At 44.1% G+C, this 17141-nt stretch overlaps 1 protein-coding gene across 4 annotated transcripts in view; it reads left to right on the top strand.

Moving 5' to 3' along the window:
* APG10 (Aldolase-type TIM barrel family protein) overlaps window positions 1-8256 on the top strand; it is a 142770-nt gene extending 134514 nt beyond the window's left edge. For all 4 annotated transcript variants that reach the window (XM_086501060.1, XM_086501061.1, XM_086501062.1 and 1 more), the window contains one exon: window positions 7693-8256. In XM_086501060.1, the coding sequence (XP_086357186.1) occupies window positions 7693-7875 (183 nt within the window). In that variant the 3' untranslated portion in view covers window positions 7876-8256. The remainder of the gene's footprint in view (window positions 1-7692) is intronic.
* Window positions 8257-17141: the final 8885 nt, after the last annotated feature.

The raw sequence follows: 17141 nt of genomic DNA, 5'->3' as shown, positions 1-17141 counted from the left end.
GCCAAGGTCCTCCTGACTCAGGCACTCTGGCACGAAGCCTCTGTATCAAGAACTCCTTCCAGGGCTCCTGGCTTGGCAGAAGTCCTTTTAACGACGAACTTCCCAAGAAGGGCTCTGCTCTGCTGTGCTGGATCAATGATCCCAAGCCCTCCCTGAGAGCAAGGGAGCGTCCTGACCAAAGGAAGTTCCTGATCAGCCTCTCTACCTGGCTGATACAAGAACTCGAGAAGATCCAGCAAGAAGTGATGTACCACATAGTTGCCAACAACACCTGGTTGGCAACTACTACTCTACCAACCAGCGAAAGTCGTGCTGAGCTCCAATGTAACAGCTTTCTCCTAATGGACAGGAGAAGCAGAGCAATCTGTTGCTCGGGAGACAAATCCAAACCAACCTGACAACCCAAGTATCGAACTGCAGTCCCTGGAGGAATCCACCTGAAACCCTCTCCTGGCATCCACTCTGGCATAGGAGCACTGCCAACCGAGAAAGCCACTGTCTTTCTCCAGTTGATCAGTGCGCCCGATGCACAGCAGAAGGTCTCTAGAGCCTGCCCACACCTGTGTAGATTGGCCTCCTGGCCCTCTAAGTACAAGGCTGAATCGTCGCCAAACTCAGCATCCAGAAGCTCATCTCCCCGTATAGGGAGTGCTAAGCCCCTCAAACCAACCTGCTGTGACACCAAAAATCTGCTCATCGCCTCCGCATAGAACAGAAAGAGAAAGGGGGCAAGAGGACAACCCTGTCTGACCGATCGTGTGAGCATGAAGTGCTCACCTCTACCTCCTGCCAAAAGCACCTGACTGTGAGCCTGTCTGTACAAAGCTGACACCCCTCTGATCCAAGCATTTGAAAAGCCCATCCTGCGAAGCGTGCCCTCTAGAAAGTCCCAGTAAACTCTGTCGTATGCCTTCTCAAAATCGAGAAGAAGAATCACAAGGTCCTCCCCACGGAGACGTGCCAGGGCAGAAGCCTCCCAGAAAGTGAAGATGTCAAGGATACTAGGTTCCTTGACAAAACCTGTCTGAGTCCCATGAATAAGGCTCTCCAAAAGTGGCTGAATCCTCAAACTCAGAGCCTTGGCAAGAATTTTGTAGGCTGAGTTGAGGATGGTGATAGGGTGCCACTGTCGAATCTCATCCAAGGAGCCACCCTCCTTTGGAATGAGGTAAATCAGGCCCTCACTCATGCTATCCGGCATCACTCCTTTGTGCAGAATGTACTGAAAGGCACTACGAAGATCTGGGCCAAGCAAGTCCCAGTACTCCAAGAAGAAGCTGGGAGTCAGCCCATCCTCATCGGGACAGCTACCACGAGGAAGGGCCCTAAGAGCCGTGTGCAGCTCCTCAAGCTGAAGAGGTATCTCTAGCCTCTGGCGCATCTCCTCAGTCACAAGACAAGGCATCTGCGCCCAAACCTGCTCCCTGCATGCATCCTGTCTCTCTGACTGAGGCTCAACCTACAGTAGCTCACGGTAAAAGTCAGTAGCAACTGCACGCATATCCTCAGGCTCACAAACAACTGATCCATCGGGTCTCCTCAGCTGTTTGACCTTGGCATGCGAGTGCCGAGGTCCCACTGTCTCAAAAAAAGCACCTGTTACTCTGTCACCTACGTGAGTCCACTGAGATGCCTGTCGGTGAAAGGCAAACTCATGGCGCCTCTCCTCTGTGCAAGCAAGCTCGTGTCGAGCCTGCTGTAGCTGCTCCTCCAAACATGGACTGTCTGGATGCTGCTCCTGCATCCTCTGTAGTGAAGCAATGCCTCGTCTGAGACGCTGCTCCTCCTCTCTCGCTGCAGCCCGTCGAGCCAAAGACTCCTGGAGAAAGAAGTGGCTAAGCTGAGCTAGGCTTGAGGCCACTCTGTCTGCCGGTAGAGCCTGGCTGTCCATGCCCTCTGTCCAAAGAGCCTCTACCTGTCTGCCACTGTGAGGATCACTGGTGCATGGTCCGAGAAGGATGTCCCTGCCAGGATGCCGCCCACTGATCCCCCCATGTCACTGAAGTGGTCACTAGTGTAGAAGCGATCTATCCGTGATAGATTCACTCCTCCCACTCTGCGGTCCGATCTAGAGAAGGCAAGACTCTCTGAAGGCCTCACAAAGCCTGAATGCTGCCATGTATCCGAGACCCTCAAAGTCATACACAACCTCTCCCAAGCTGCTAACTCGACTCCATGCACAGTAGCATGGCTGCCTCCGATCCTGTCAGATGGGTCCTCCAACATGTTGAAGTCCCCTCCTACACACCAATGGTCAACCTGTGGCAGAGACTCAACAATCTGTGACCAAAACTCTGCACGAGCACTCACCACATTGGGCGCATAAATGTTCAGGAAGCCCACAAGGTCACCCTGAACCTGCAGAGTGATCCACTGAGCCCTGCTTGGCACAATAATCCCTCTGCCCACAATGGCCTGCTGTAGTGAGTCCGCAATAGTCATACATACCCCACCCTGGATGCCTCCAGGTCCAAAAGCAGCTGACCAAAAGGTATCATAACGTCCACGCAAAATCTGACCACATCGCCGAATGCTGCTCTTAGACAAATGGTGCTCCTGAAGCATAAGGAGATCAATCTCTCCTCCCACAAGGCAACGCTGCAGCTCCTGACGCAATCGGCCCCGCTGTCGCTGAAACTGAGGCCCACCTAATCCCTGCACATTCCACGAGACGATCCTCATGGGGAGCGAGAGAGAACAGATGCTTCCGCAGCAGCAAGACGGGCTATCTTCGAGGCAGGCTTGGATGGGGAGTAATCTGCATCCGAGCGTCCTCTAGATAGGCGAGCTTGTAGTGAGTGTTTGGCCCAAGCCCAAGCAGAGCGAGCCATGCGTAAAGCAACCTCCTCTGTCCAGGAGTCCTCATGTATGTATACATAGCAAGGCAAACACTGCGTATCAGCAAAAAAGTATACCACAATGTGCCTACATCCTGCTGAGTCTGGGGGTGTCACCGCAAACTTGGCCAGTGGCCACATAGTCTGCAGCAAATCTGTAACTCCAAGTTCTCCCATGTGGTGAGAGAACTCGAGAACCTTTGTATGCAACCATCCCTCCACTGAGTCGAGGGACCACTCTGTCTCGGTCCTACCACAGAGGGGAAAGGAGAAACCAACTGCCGAGTCCAAGGCCTCTGTCCCCCTAGCGGCGAGGAACAGAGCGTGGACCCTGAAGCAGGCTGCCTCGTGGTCTGCTGCGGAATCGCCGAGAAATCGAGTGAATCCGTCATCGAAGAAATCCCAGCGGCGTCGGAGGTCAATGCTCGTCAGACCACGAGGGATAGCTGCAAGGGAAGATGTCTGAATCTGCAAAGGGGGCCGCAAGAAGGGCTGACCCTCTCTCGCTAGGCGACTCGTGGCAAAAGCACTGCCAAGAGATCTCCTAGCCGCCGGCGAGGGACCAGTCTCCTGGGTCGACTGAGGTACTGGAGCAGGAGGAGGGGGAGCAGGAGCAGGGGGGGGCGGAGGAGAAGAGAAGCGGGGTGGGGCGACAGAGACAGAGGGGCGAGGTGGGGAGCAGAGGGCGGAGGAGGGGATGAGGAGGAAGAGGGGACATCTGGAGGTGGGAAGGCTGGCAAGGGTGAAGCGGAGGTGGAGGCTGGCGTAGGGACTCCTCCTGCTCAAGAGGACCAACGCGGTTCTCCGTGGGAACCCATTGCTGCTGAGTAGGCACCTGAGGGCCACTCTGCGTGCCAGGCTGTCGTTGTGGCCCCTGGCGTCGACGGCCACGGGCCTGCTGCCACCCCTCCTCCGCTGGAGCCCCAGGCTCGGAGGGTTGCTCAGAATCTGTGCGTTGTGTTGTTGGCTGAGGCTGCGGCCAGCCTTGGCAGGCTGGGCTGAGGTTGAGGTGCAGGTCGTGGCCTCCTCCGTGGACAGGCCTTCGCTAGGTGGCCCTTCTGTCTGCAAATGAAGCATTGGTTCGGGAGACCCGAGTACTCCACACTCTATCGAAACCAACCCCCACTCACCCGAGGCAAGAGGATGACCTTCGGGAGCGTGTGGGTATCTCTGACCAAAACTCGAACTGAAGGGATGCGAGCCGCCTTGGCAGCTACTGATGCTACCGTACGAGGTGTCTCCAGAACAGTCCCGATGGCGGAGCCAATCCTAGAGAGAAGTGGAAGGTACTCCCTCCGTAAACCCGGAAAGCAGACTGAGATGGGGATGTCTGCCTCCTCTACTAGCACATCCGAAGTCGGGTCAAAACCATGTCGCCACTGTCGAAAGTGGGCACGTGATGCTCGGATAGCCAGTGGACTCATAGCTATGACCTTGGAGGCCATCTGAGAAGTCTCGAACTCGATCTGGTAGTACCCCCGTCCGAGGATCTGAACATCCAAAATCTTGCCCACCTCTGCGAGAAGGCGGGCCTGGAGAAGGTCTCGCAGCTCTCCTCTGCTAGGACTGGTGCCGAGAACCTTGCAGATGACAGAAGTCGCCTGCAAACGCTCTACCTCTGCGGCAAGGCTCGCTTGCTCTGTCGGCGAAAGAGCAAGTCGAATGGTGGGCTCAGCGGGGTCGGGCTAGGGGGCTTCAGGCGAGTCCCTCTGTGGCGGAGCTGGAGCCTCCATCTGTGTCTACTGCTGAGTCGAAGAGGCGGACGGAGAAGAACAATCTGCAACCGAGGACACCGAACACTTGTCCGAAGAACAAATGTTGCAGAGCCAGGCGCAAAGAAACCTTCAGGGATAATGTGGACAAAGGGGGGGGCGGGGGGGGGGGGGGGGGGGGGGGGGGGGGGGGGGGGGGGGGGGGGGGGGGGGGCAGCGGGCGGGCTAGGGGGCAGCTATGGGGGGAGGGCGGCGGGCAGCAGGTGGTGGGCAGCAGGGGCCAGCAGGTGGCGGGCAGGGCTGGGAGGGGGAGATAGCGCAAGGCGGGAGGGGGTGGGGGATGCAGGGCGAGGGGGGGGGGCAGCGCGAGGGGGGCTGATGGCAGCGCGAGGGCGAGAGAGAGAAGGGGGGTGAGGGGAGGCGATGGCGCAAGAGGTGGGGGAGCGTGCAGCAGCAGCGAGCCCTTTTGCTTCTTGGCTCGAATTGCCTAAGTTTTTCCTTGCAAGTTGAGCACCTTTGTCACCCTCTCTATCAATGTAATCTGATACCTCATCTATGTACATACCAAATAAAGTAGGGGACATTCGGCGTCCCTGCATTACTCCAACGGTGGAATGAACAATGTTGGAATCCCCTTCTGGAGTACGTACATAACCAGTTACTGACCCGTATAAGGCCGTGATCCCCCAAATAATCTCTTTGGGGACCCCTAACTCTTGCATCCTGCGCATCAATCTGGCCCTTGGTACTGTATCAAAAGCTTTCCGAAAATCCACAAAGCAACAATACATCCTTCTCCCGTTTGCTCTTCCTTCCTCAATAATGCCTCTGAGCGTAAGAATATGATCTAAAGTGGAATAACCCCTTCTGAATCCAGCTTGTCCTGTTGCCCTTATGCCCTCATTCTCTGCCCATCTACTCAATTTTTGTTCAAGAATGGATGCGTACAGTCGGGTCAATGTGTGACCTACCATAATGGTACGGTAGTTCCCGGATATCTTAGGATCTTCTGACTTGAAAATAGGTACGACAGTAGATAATTTCCAAGATTCAGGTAATCCTTCACACATGACCCGATTAAACAGATGAGCAAGGACTTCTGAAAGTAGATCCTTGGCATCGATCAGATGTTCTGCTACTAAACCATCATGATCATATGCTCTTCTTGTCTTCATCTTATCAATGGCTTTTTTCACCATTTCCGTAGTAAAGAAAGTACTAGTAGCAGGGCATGACTCTAGCGGATCTGGTAATGGAGGCTGTCCAGATACCATATATAATGATGTTACATATTGACCCCAAATCTCAGGAGAAGTAATCATCGGAGGCAGTGAGTGCTCGTGAAATAAGCGCCAGGCCTCATGTGAGTCCTGACTCAAGAAGAGCTGACATAAATCCTTCTCCAGTTTGGCTAAAAATGCCCTTTTCTTGCGACGTACTATACGCCGAAGAGCAATCCGAGATTGCTTATATGTGATGATCCCAAGTGTAAGCTCTTTCTGGACCTGGGTTCTCGTCTCTCTGCATTACCAACTGTTTTGAGGCATGTTCCCAGATCCTCTCTTCTGATCAGGTTGAGTATGTGGGTATACCTCTTGTGCTGCTCCATGTAGTATCTTTGTTAATTGAGAAGTAATCCGCTGTACAGTATATACTGGCTCGGCTGCCCACATCCTATTATAGATCTTTTCCACATAGACTGAATCAGTCTCTAGCGTGAAAGTATATCTTGTGTGTGTCTTCTTCCTTTGTACTGGAGAGGCATTGTATTGGAAGGAGATTGATAACGTCAAGAGAGCATGATCCACTGCAATCCCAACCGGTCTAGGTCCCACCTTAAAGTCCTCGATACTAGAAATAAAGCTTGGTGAAGTCATGACATAATCCACTGTACTGGCCCCATGCGTGTGCGGGAAGCATGTGAATCCCCCAGATAAAGGGAAATTCTCTAGACCATTAAGCATGGCCAAACCATGTATAGTTGCCATCTCCATGAGATGTCTCCCATATTCAGTGTGTTCTTTATGCTGTGAGTTTCTAGTAAGCCCCTTCTGTGATAAATCCACTTCTCTGAGCATTTCCTAAGAAGTATCATAGAATACTGCTCAGACAGACAGAGAGAGAGAGAGAGAGAGAGAGAGAGAGAGAGAGAGAGAGAGAGAGAGAGAGAGAGAGAAATGAAATGAAATGTTATATTAACGTCTTCAAAAGGCCAAAGTGACCTAGGAGACGAGAAAGTTACAATGTGGTGGATCTGATACAAAGTCAGAGTAACAAGATGACAAAATGACAAAATAAAATACTATGGAATCCTAAACTGCTAGGTGTGGACTAAGGAGCTAAACAACTAGCTGGGATAGCTAGATCACAGGAGATCCAGCATCAGTCGCTGGCGGATCTCATCAATCTCCTCCATGGTTAGTAGTCTGACCGGGCATCGTGCATGTCGAGCCAAAGTGACCCGAATCCTCTGATGCAGCCTCTGTCCACGCTCTGTAGTCCTCCGCAGTCGTGGGCGTCTGGATCTCCCCAGCTCAGTCGCTCGGTCGATCAGTATGCCTCTGGTGTAAAGCGACGAGCTCTGCTGTGGTAGTAACTCCTCCGGGTGTCCAGTGGCAGCTCTAAAGAAGTCTGTGATCTGTCTCTGAGACTGGCTAGCCTCTCCTCTCATCAGGCTCTCTCTGTGTCTGCGCAGCTCGAGCAAAAACAAACCCAGGCATCTCTGATCCTCCAACCGCATGACTCTAGAGAATGGTCCAAATCCCTTTCTGAACAAGCAATGGAAGCAGCCTCGTATCTCGTAGTAGATGGGGCAGTGTCATGTGTAGTGCAACTCTGTCTCAGGCTCGATGTCACACAGGGGGCATGTCATGGCCTGTGCTGGTACTCTGTTGTATCTCCCAGTCTCAATCCGGCGATCCGCAGCTGGTGTGAAGATGTGCGTATCTGGCCAATAGCACATCGTATCCCATGAGACAAGTGGGTGTCCATGTAGGGCCTCGTCACAAAACCATCCTCCGTAAGCTGGAGGAGATGCTGAGAGAGAGAGAGAGAGAGAGAGAGAGAGAGAGAGAGAGAGAGAGAGAGAGAGAGAGAGAGCTTCGTTTAACTAATGTAAGGTTTGGTTGGCATGCTACTGGCAGATACCTGTCACATACGCAGGAGGTGTGTCCCAGCTTGAAGATCTAGAGCTAATTCGTGTTGCTGGAGGTGGAGTTGTCAATGTCACTGTTGGAAGTGCCCTTGACATTTTTGGAGGGGAACTATCCTACAAGGAAGTACTGCACTGGCATAAGCAACAAGAAAGCAATAAAATCAAAGCATGATCTGTTTGGCTTTTCCTGTTTTTTTCTTAGGTCCATATGGATATGCAAATAACTGTTGATAACCCTAGAGTGCTACCAACAGTTTAATAATTTGTTTGGCAACGCAAAAATTAACTTTCGTAGCTCCATATGGCTATGCAAATAACTGTTGATAACCCTAGAGTGATACCAACAGTTTGCATTAGTGTCTATGGAGAGGAATCCTCCTTCAGTAAATCATGGCCAACATCTTGTGGAAGGTAGCTGAAGGGTGCCATCTTCCACAGCAGGTATGACCAGTCATGAGCTTATATGCTTTTCACCTGAGGCTGATTTTTGCTGCATCATTCACTTTTTTCTGTATCTTGTTCAATGGACGTCTACCGGTAGTGCTATTGTGTCTGTGTGTTACCAGTGCTGTGATCCAATAAATTATTCATGTGAAATTAGGTGCATTTTTTGTCACGTGATGCTCCACATAACCACTTGTAATTTAGTGCTTTTTATAATGTGTGTGTTTATGCATCTTGTCAATATAAAAAGTTGTAAGCATTCACTAAGTTCCATAACTTTGGAAAAGTCCAAGCGTGTTCCAGCAAAAAATGAGAGTAGCATCTTGTTTTGAGCAATGGGGAATTGAAAACTCTCTGGTTAAAACTCCATGCAAGAGTTGCGCCACGTTGTAGGCACAGTGTGTGTTGTTCAGCTCTTCCAATTCCTCTCTTCTGTTTAGCTGGGTAAGAAGAGGTCGAAAGCAGTGTTACATTTTCTTTATACCATGGTAGTAAAATTGAATAGGCTGTAGTAATGTTGTAAAGATGGAGTTTGTTTGAAAAGCCATGGGTGATGATTAGGTATCCATCCCAGTGTCAACACGTGGCGATGTCGCATTGTGGTATTGTGCGAGATTTGTAACTCGGAGCGTGTAATAGGATAGGCATTCTGCATTTAAAATAGCATACAATTTGAATGCTGTCATCTTTTTTGTATTTTTTAGCAGAAGATGTCCTCTGGATAGTCAATATTATACTCCAAGGAGGGTTCAGGTGCACTATGGTCTATGCTATAGAGATCAGCACGTAGCCCCGATACAAATGCTGGCTTGTCTGATTGATATATTGTTTACAATGTTAGCTGACCTTATTGTTACCATAGGTTTTTCAAATGTCAATTGCTAACGAGTTTGATTTGAACTCCTCGGACATTTCAAACGCAACCGTAAGTTTTGGGGCATTTTAGAAACATTTTGTAGCATTCACTTTCAAATAACCATTGACTATTGAAATAGAACATTTGCAAGCAAGCAAATTTTTTATGATAATACAACATTATTATGCACTAGAATGAATTGCGAATCGATGACCATTGCGAAAGAAACCAACGTAGCGTCAAGTTTGAAACCCTATTTAAAACTCCAAATGTTTGATTATCATTTCAAACGCCTTTGAATGCAACAATGATTGATACTTCATACATCTTGAACACTTTATTTTCTTGTGTTACTATGGCACTCAATGGTAGGATTGTAAATTTGTGTACATAAAGAGCCTGTAAATAAGATGGTGCAAGGTTCCAAGCTCTTTCTGTCTCCGGAATTGTGTAGAAGTTATTGTTTTAGTACATAAAAAAGAATGTAGAGGGCATTCTTTTTATGTTTCATAAGTAGTAATTGGCTTATAAAATTATGCACAAATGGCATGTAAGGCCAAACAATATTAAGCAAATGTACCTCTCATAGCAAAGATAGCTTCTTCACCTTCCAGCTTACCATTCTTTAGGAAACTAACTTGTTGCCTATTTACATAGTTTCTAGTCCATGCTTGAGGAAACATAGCACGAAGTCTCATCATTATATGATCCACTAAGCTCCATGCTTGCCTTGCCACTCACATTTTGGACACTCCTAAGCCAACCAGTAAAAATATTTCCTCGACTATGTTTGTAGATTGTTTCCTTGTTTGCCTGGTTGTGACAACAATTGTCTGCTTAACCACATGAGATTTGTTCATAAGCACATGGAAGAGATATTGGAGTTGCTCCTACATCCTTAAAGTTCTTCAAAAATTGATCAATGGATAGGCCCATTTCTTTGCAAAGAGCACATTATAACAAGCTCTCAATTTGTTTTCATGTATTTGTGCAAAGATACCTCGTAACAAAGCATCTCCACTTTTACCACTAGTTGATTTGGCAAACAAAGAAATGTTAAACAGGTTAATAGTAAATTATGACAATTTCTAATTGCAAGAAATGTGCATGTTCTCAATACAAGCAAATAGCTAAACACATTGCACACACAAGAGTGGTTGTGCTATTCTCCTAACAAAAGACAACAGAAAAACATGTGCCATTCTTGATAGTGCAGGGACTTCTAGTTTAAAAGTAGGGTTTAGGGTTTTTAGTATTGCGATTGATATTTTGAGAAATGTGAAATACTTTTAAAAAGAAAAATTTGATTTTGGTGCTTATTAGCTTTGTAATTGGCGAAAGAATTCATTCTCTATTTGACAATGATGAAAATGAACCATGTTAACAACTATTTGAGAGGGCAAGATGCATCACAAAAATTCAAAGTGACTATCGATTGAGCAACATCGGATTAATACAAGCCTTTGTGGGAGATGGAACCCTCTCTTTTACACTAGAGGCCCATCAATAAGTGCTCACATTTACAACGGTAAAAAGCTTGAATTGCACCTTAATTAAAGGCTGGAATTTTGAAGACCCCATGGCATTGGTTTCTTATATTGGAGTTACTACTGTAAATGGAATTGGACCTCAAATTAAAAGCTTAAATTTTGAAGACCCCCATGGCATTGGTTTCTTATCTTGGAGTAACTACTGTGAATGGAAACTTAAGCAAGGAAGGGTCTCAATATTCAAAAGCTTAAAGTTTTCAACAAGGTCCAAAATAACCTCGATTAAAGAAAATATTGTTCCATTTTATGTAAATAATAAAGGCAACTTGGTTGAGTTTTTATTATTCTAGCTAATTCTATTAGCATAGTGAAATTTTAACTTGTCACTCCAGATAAACAATCTAGTGTTACTGGTCGAATGTTCTAAATTGTGCGTAGAGATGGATTCAACTTCCATGTTAAAAAATTATTTGGTTAAGAAATCAAGCTAACAATTGTTAGCTTGCTAAAAAAGAAAATATGTCTCTAGATGGTTGGCAATCACAATCTTATGCCAACACTTCAAATATCAAAGAAGAATTAATTATCAAAGTGTTGTCTTGACCATGGTATAAGCGTAGAATTTAGAATTAGTTTGGCACCTAACAAAACACGTATACTTTTTCTAGGTTTTTCTAAAATTCTATGTACACCAAAAAACATATTTAAAAATCCTTTGGAAAGCCTTTTACACGCCAGCCAAACATTTTGGGAAAATAGTTTCTTTGACTTTAGAGCTTTACATGATAAAAAGAAATGGACCAATTATTATACTCTTACAAAATTGCACACAATGTTTCTTGGGGAGGTCACTCATATAAACTCACGTGCGTTTAAGGCCTAGTTTAAAAATCCCTTATCCATAAATTTTTCATGAATAAAACACACCCTTTGCCTATTCAATCGATGCACACGCCCATTTATAGGTACCTTGCTATATGTGGAAAATATTTAAATTATGTGGTTAGAAAATTCCTTTTACTAAATTCACATGATATGCCACATATTATGTGAGTGAAACGAACACCCCCCCCCCCCCCCCCCCCCCCCCCCCCCCAAGAATGTTTTTGAGCTTCATATATCATAAGTCTAGTAAAATGTGTGTGAGGTCTCCAATCCACAAACTCAAAAGCCATGATGGGGGGTCCTTGACAAGTCTCTGTATAATGAAAAGTCACAAGGCCTATGGAGAAAGAAAGTCTAGTTATGTATGTCTGTTCGGTAAATAGAATTACAAAACTAACATTGAGCTTACACTATAAAATTTATATATTGGAGTCCTAAAAAACATACACTTTCTTGATTGCAACGTATAGATTCGCTTTGGATCCTAGCTTTGCACTGAAAAGCGTTAGTAAAGCGTTGGATTTTTTGGTGCAATTGTGGACCATTGGATAAAGCTTACCGATCTATGCCACATGACTCTTTTTTAATATTTATTTTAAGTCTTTGTGAGAAGTGTTGACATTTGTGTACCTCTTTCTTTAATAGAAGGCAATTGAATATGGGTTTAATCATTATTTTTTATGCTTTTAAAAATGTTGTAATCTAAATTATTCATTGTTACACTTGTTTTCAAAAAGTGTAATACTCTATTATGACAAAACAAATTTTAAATGCTAGTGTCACTTTCTCATTTTTCCACTCACAAAGAACCTTGTTATTATTAAATTTCTCTCAATAGCATTATGTAAGCCATAGTGAACTTTCAGGGTGTTTTTGTTCATGATCAGGATTTGGGCTCAAGCGGGCCTAAAGCTAGTCTTTAAAACATGATTTTTTGGCCTACAAAAACAAGCAAAAGAGAGTTAGGCATGCATTTCATACTTTGATGCCTCTTATACTGATTGGACTTAGCTTTTTATTTACTTTTTACGTTTTCAAAGTATCCCTTCATTTCATAGCCTTTCATAACTTGTCTTTTCATGCACAACATTAAATTTTTTATTTACTTTGTAATTTGTCAAAAGATACCTTCATTTCACAACCTCTCATATCTCGACTTCCTTTTCATTTTAATGTTCTAGAATACCAACCTCGACCTTCAATGTTAATATCTATTGATAATGATTTGCAAATGTGGACAAAAATGATTCGTTTAGGAGTGCAATTCTTTCGCATGGAGTGGCCAAATTTGTTCTCCTTGTCATCATTTTTGTTTGTGATCTATATTGGCTTGAAGGCTAAAACTAGTCTTTACAAAAAAAAAAAAAATCAATGTTAAATGTCCATTGATAACAATTTGCAAATGTGGATGATTTGTTTAAGAAGTTATAAGACCATAAATCTCTTAACTGACACACTACGATTCAAAATTATCAAATAGATCAAATTATCCACCCTTATTCTAGAAAAGAAAACATTCTCCAACATATAGCCTACACCATTTTTTCACTCTAATCTAATGACATTAAAATAGGTTTACAACAAACCATACCATATTTTGAAAAGCATGTCTAAGACATACTATCTTTCTGACAATCAAATAACATCAAGCATGTTCATGACCGCAATGCTCTTAACGTAGCACAAATTTAAGTCCATGTCCTTGATCTTTTTTTAAAAATCTTAAAAAAACACTTATACATGTTCTATAACATGTATATTTTTCATCTCAATAATAATCTCATCAATACATATGATCATGAGAACAATTCATGCATGAATCATACAAAAACAAATAGTGATAAGGCAATCGATGATCATTTCATTCCAATCAAATAAATAGATGTACGATTGCTACCTCATTACTCAACTCAAAGACCACCATCGCCATCCAATATCGATGGAAGCCAAAGCCATTAGTCACAGTTGAGATACCTACATATATCTTCTCTATTTTTGCAAACAAATTAAAATACCAAAAGAAAAGATAAAAAAAATATTATAGATTGAGTAAAGATTTCAAACACGAGAATAGCCCTTTGTACCAAATGCAACATTTGCTACTTGAACTTTACCCAACCCAACATTGGAAACTGTTGGCTCCCTAATACCTTCCAACACTTTCAACATAACTTTGATTCATTAAATCAAACTAAAATCAGTAAAACAATTGATTAAACAATCATAATATATAAAGAGAACAACGTAGACAAACAATCAAAACACAAGACACCATACTAGGTGCCAACCATCCCCCTAAATCAATATGATTGATTAGTTGCCTTTTGCCTCTTTATTCATCTCATGGAGCGTGAATTACAATAAGATAAATATATGCAAGATAAGACAACATGAGCTACACAATCAAAAGAGTGTATACCATGATTTAGAGAGAAAATTAGCAGAAAAGAGAGCAAAAGTGTATCTTCCATAGCTTTGCTCTAATGGAGATTTTGATGGCTTTGTTGGATTCAAAAGGGGGGTAAAATAACAAAGCACCTACTCAAGATACTTTTAGAGTACTTGTCTTCCTTGTGGAAGGTCAAAAAGATGATTCCTACTGAAAAAGTACGGTGTACGCAAAAACACGAGTTTGGGATTTATTTTCTCTTTTCATCCTTGCATGCATGCACCCAAAATAAAAGTGGTTGCTTTTCACTTACACTCTTAGAATAATAGGTATGGTGCGAGGGAGAAGAAGAGCGGACACAGAGTGTTCATGGATTTCAACATGAGGATTAGAATAGCCTCACTACTCCTTAAAGATCTATGTTACAAATGAATAGAGATAAGGTTAAAATGGTCATGAAGATGGGCATGTCCACTAGTATCAAGAGACTGACATGGAATGTATTCTGTGAGCAAGGCATTGGTAACATCACTGAAAATAAGCTTGCACATAGGGATGGAGTTACTAAGGACACTATTAAATGTATCCCATGATGCATGCAAAGAACATAGTAAGAAAAAGTTTTTCATTTCATCATCGAAATTAAGCCCCTTTGATGTCAATTGAGTAAGCACATTGTTAAACTCGTTCAAGTGTGAAAATTATCAGTCCATCTGACCCACTTCTTGTCTGGCGCCTTCTTCTTTGGAGGTTTGTGCAGGACTTTGAATGGCTCTGGGGCACTCGTACCAGCATTCTCTTTCTAAATAAGCCGATGCAAGGCCTCTTGCTCCAACTAATCCTTTCTAACTGTCTTCATTTCAAATTTATGTGGAGTAAGTGGATTCCAAGTTTTTATATTAGGGTCATAAAGTGTCCTTTTGCCCTTGGTGAGTCAAGCTCTAGTCGAGCTCTGGTCAGTTTGTGACAATAGGATGTTGTGTGTATCCATCCCTGAGGTAATGGCTGATTACATTCGATTCTGGCTTTGAAAAGTATTTCAACCATCTCTTCGAGCTGGGTTTAGAGGATGCCTTGTTGCCCCACTATTTTTCGGGTATCTTGGATGCTTCCACTGTAAACTATAGTAGCTGATTGGTAAGCTTTATCTCCCTGCAAATCTGGACTCTCTACTGACCCATTTTCAGTTGAAAATTTTGGAGCTCTTTAATCAGATCAATTGTCTGGTCCTTAGAGCCTCAGTGACCACCTGATTCCAAGTCGTCCACTCAAAAATGTCTACCTCATACCAGTTGGAGCTCATCGATTATCTTGACATAGCTTTCTTGGTATGCCGGTTTAGGATGTGTGGGATAGAGTGTCGAGAAAAACCTTGGAGCTCCGCCTCCTTAGCTCGAATGACATATACCAAAACCAGAGTATGTGAAACAATTTCTAGAAATTTTACAATAGTTTGGTTTTTCTATTGCATCACCTTTCTAATAATTTGGACCAGATGAAATAGGCTCTTGAGGTTCATCTCCTGTTCCCTTAGGGTCATCCAAAGTGTGCCATTATGTGGAGTTCCTCTTTCAAGTGTGCAGTTCTGTGTTGGGCCCAGATGCATGGGCCTCCGTCATGTTCTCTATGGAGTTAACTATCGTATTCCAGCCAGACTGAATGGCAACTTCACATCCTTGTGTGATGGTATTTGGGTGTGTGGTTAGTCTTGTATACTATCATAGGAAATGCAATAAGGCAATAGAGCTCTATTTGGATTTTTCATTACCAACCACCCCTTCAGAGATTGCCTTTGGAGGTGTTGTGACCTGTCCAGTTTGACTAAGGGTAGTTGTGTCTGGTCTGCGTCTTGAGCTTGCTCTGTAGTAATGCCCGATGCCTGGTTTTCTCAATCATTTTGTTTGGCACTAGTTTGGAATGAAACGACACTGGTTGTCTGAGGTCTATTCCTACCAGCTTCCTCCTTGTGCTCTGTAGGTGCACGGGTTTGCTCTTTGGCAGTGTCTACTGGAGGGGTAGATGTACTGGCGGGTTTCTATGCATGTGCTTGGAATGTTTTCAACAGAGATGAGGTTGTAATGGTCCTGCTACTTGAGAGAATTTTGCTATGAAGCGTCTATAATATGCACACATACCAATAAAGCTTCTTAGCTAGTGTAGATTCCTTGGGTTAGGCCATGTTTTTTTTACTTTTAACTTGGATGGATCCATACGGATACCATCTTGAGAGATAATATGACCTAGTTATTGAATCTCTTGAAGAAAAAATTCGCTTTTCTTTTGGTTGAGAAAAAGCTTATTCTCCCTCAATGCTTGAAAAATCACTTGGAGATGTTGCTTATGTTCCTCTAAAGACTTGGAGTAGATGATGATACTATCAAAGAACACTCCAATGAATTTGCGGTACGGTCTAAAAATTTTCTCCATTAAATGATTGAAGATAGCTGGTGCATTAGTCAAGCCAAAAAGCTTGACTAGATATTCATAAAGACCAAACGTTGTGCAAAACGCGGTCTTTAAGATATGTTCATCCACTATCCTTATTTGATGATAGCCACTCTTAAGGTCAATCCTTCTGAAGTAGGTAGAGCCTTGTAGCTTATCAAACAGATCTTCTACCCGAGGCACGGGAAATCTGTTTTTGATAGTGATATGATATAGTGCTCGATAGTCCACACACAGAGTCTTACGAAACGGCGAGTGAACATTCTCGAGCAAAGAAAAAACCGAGCTACTTTCTCACAAACATTGAGCTTTGTTATAAGCAGCATCTCATGTGGCATTCTATCAATATTGCAGTCACAAAATATTTTATTTGAGTTTTTTGGGCTTTTTTTTAAGTTTTTGGAGGTTTGATGCCGCTATCATGCCGACTCTCTCTCTCTCTCTCTCTCTCTTGCTCATGTCTATATGTGATTTGAGAAACCTCTCTCTCTCTACCAAAAAATGGATGTTTGATGCCGCTACCATGCCAATCAATGTTCCAGAAAAGTGTACCTCAGCTTAGCCTTGAGCTGATTTTATCACTAGTTTCTCTCACAAATGTTTTGGGTGAGCACTGGATGTTGAAAAATCAAAATAGATGATGAGGGAGAAATCCGCTTGGAGAATTCATAAAAATAGAGTTAAACTGTAAAAAGTGATGATTAGTGGGAAAACTTTCCTAGGTTTGAACATACCATAAAGGGAAATTTGTATGATTTTCCCTGGGAACATTGATGCCAACTCTCTAGACCAATCAAGTGGATGGATCTACTTCCATACCAGAATATAAAACCTTATACCATTAGTGATGTCTCCAAAAGAAGTTAGAACTACCATGGACTCTAACCATGACCCCAAACCACCTATCCTACCATGAAGCTCTCGGCTTT

The sequence above is a fragment of the Adiantum capillus-veneris genome, chromosome 26 (genome assembly GCF_014529385.1).
Source record: "Adiantum capillus-veneris isolate H3 chromosome 26, ASM1452938v2, whole genome shotgun sequence".
Lineage (NCBI taxonomy): Eukaryota > Viridiplantae > Streptophyta > Polypodiopsida > Polypodiales > Pteridaceae > Adiantum > Adiantum capillus-veneris.
Note: the sequence above shows the minus strand (reverse complement) of the source record. Positions and strands in the feature narration are given on the sequence as shown.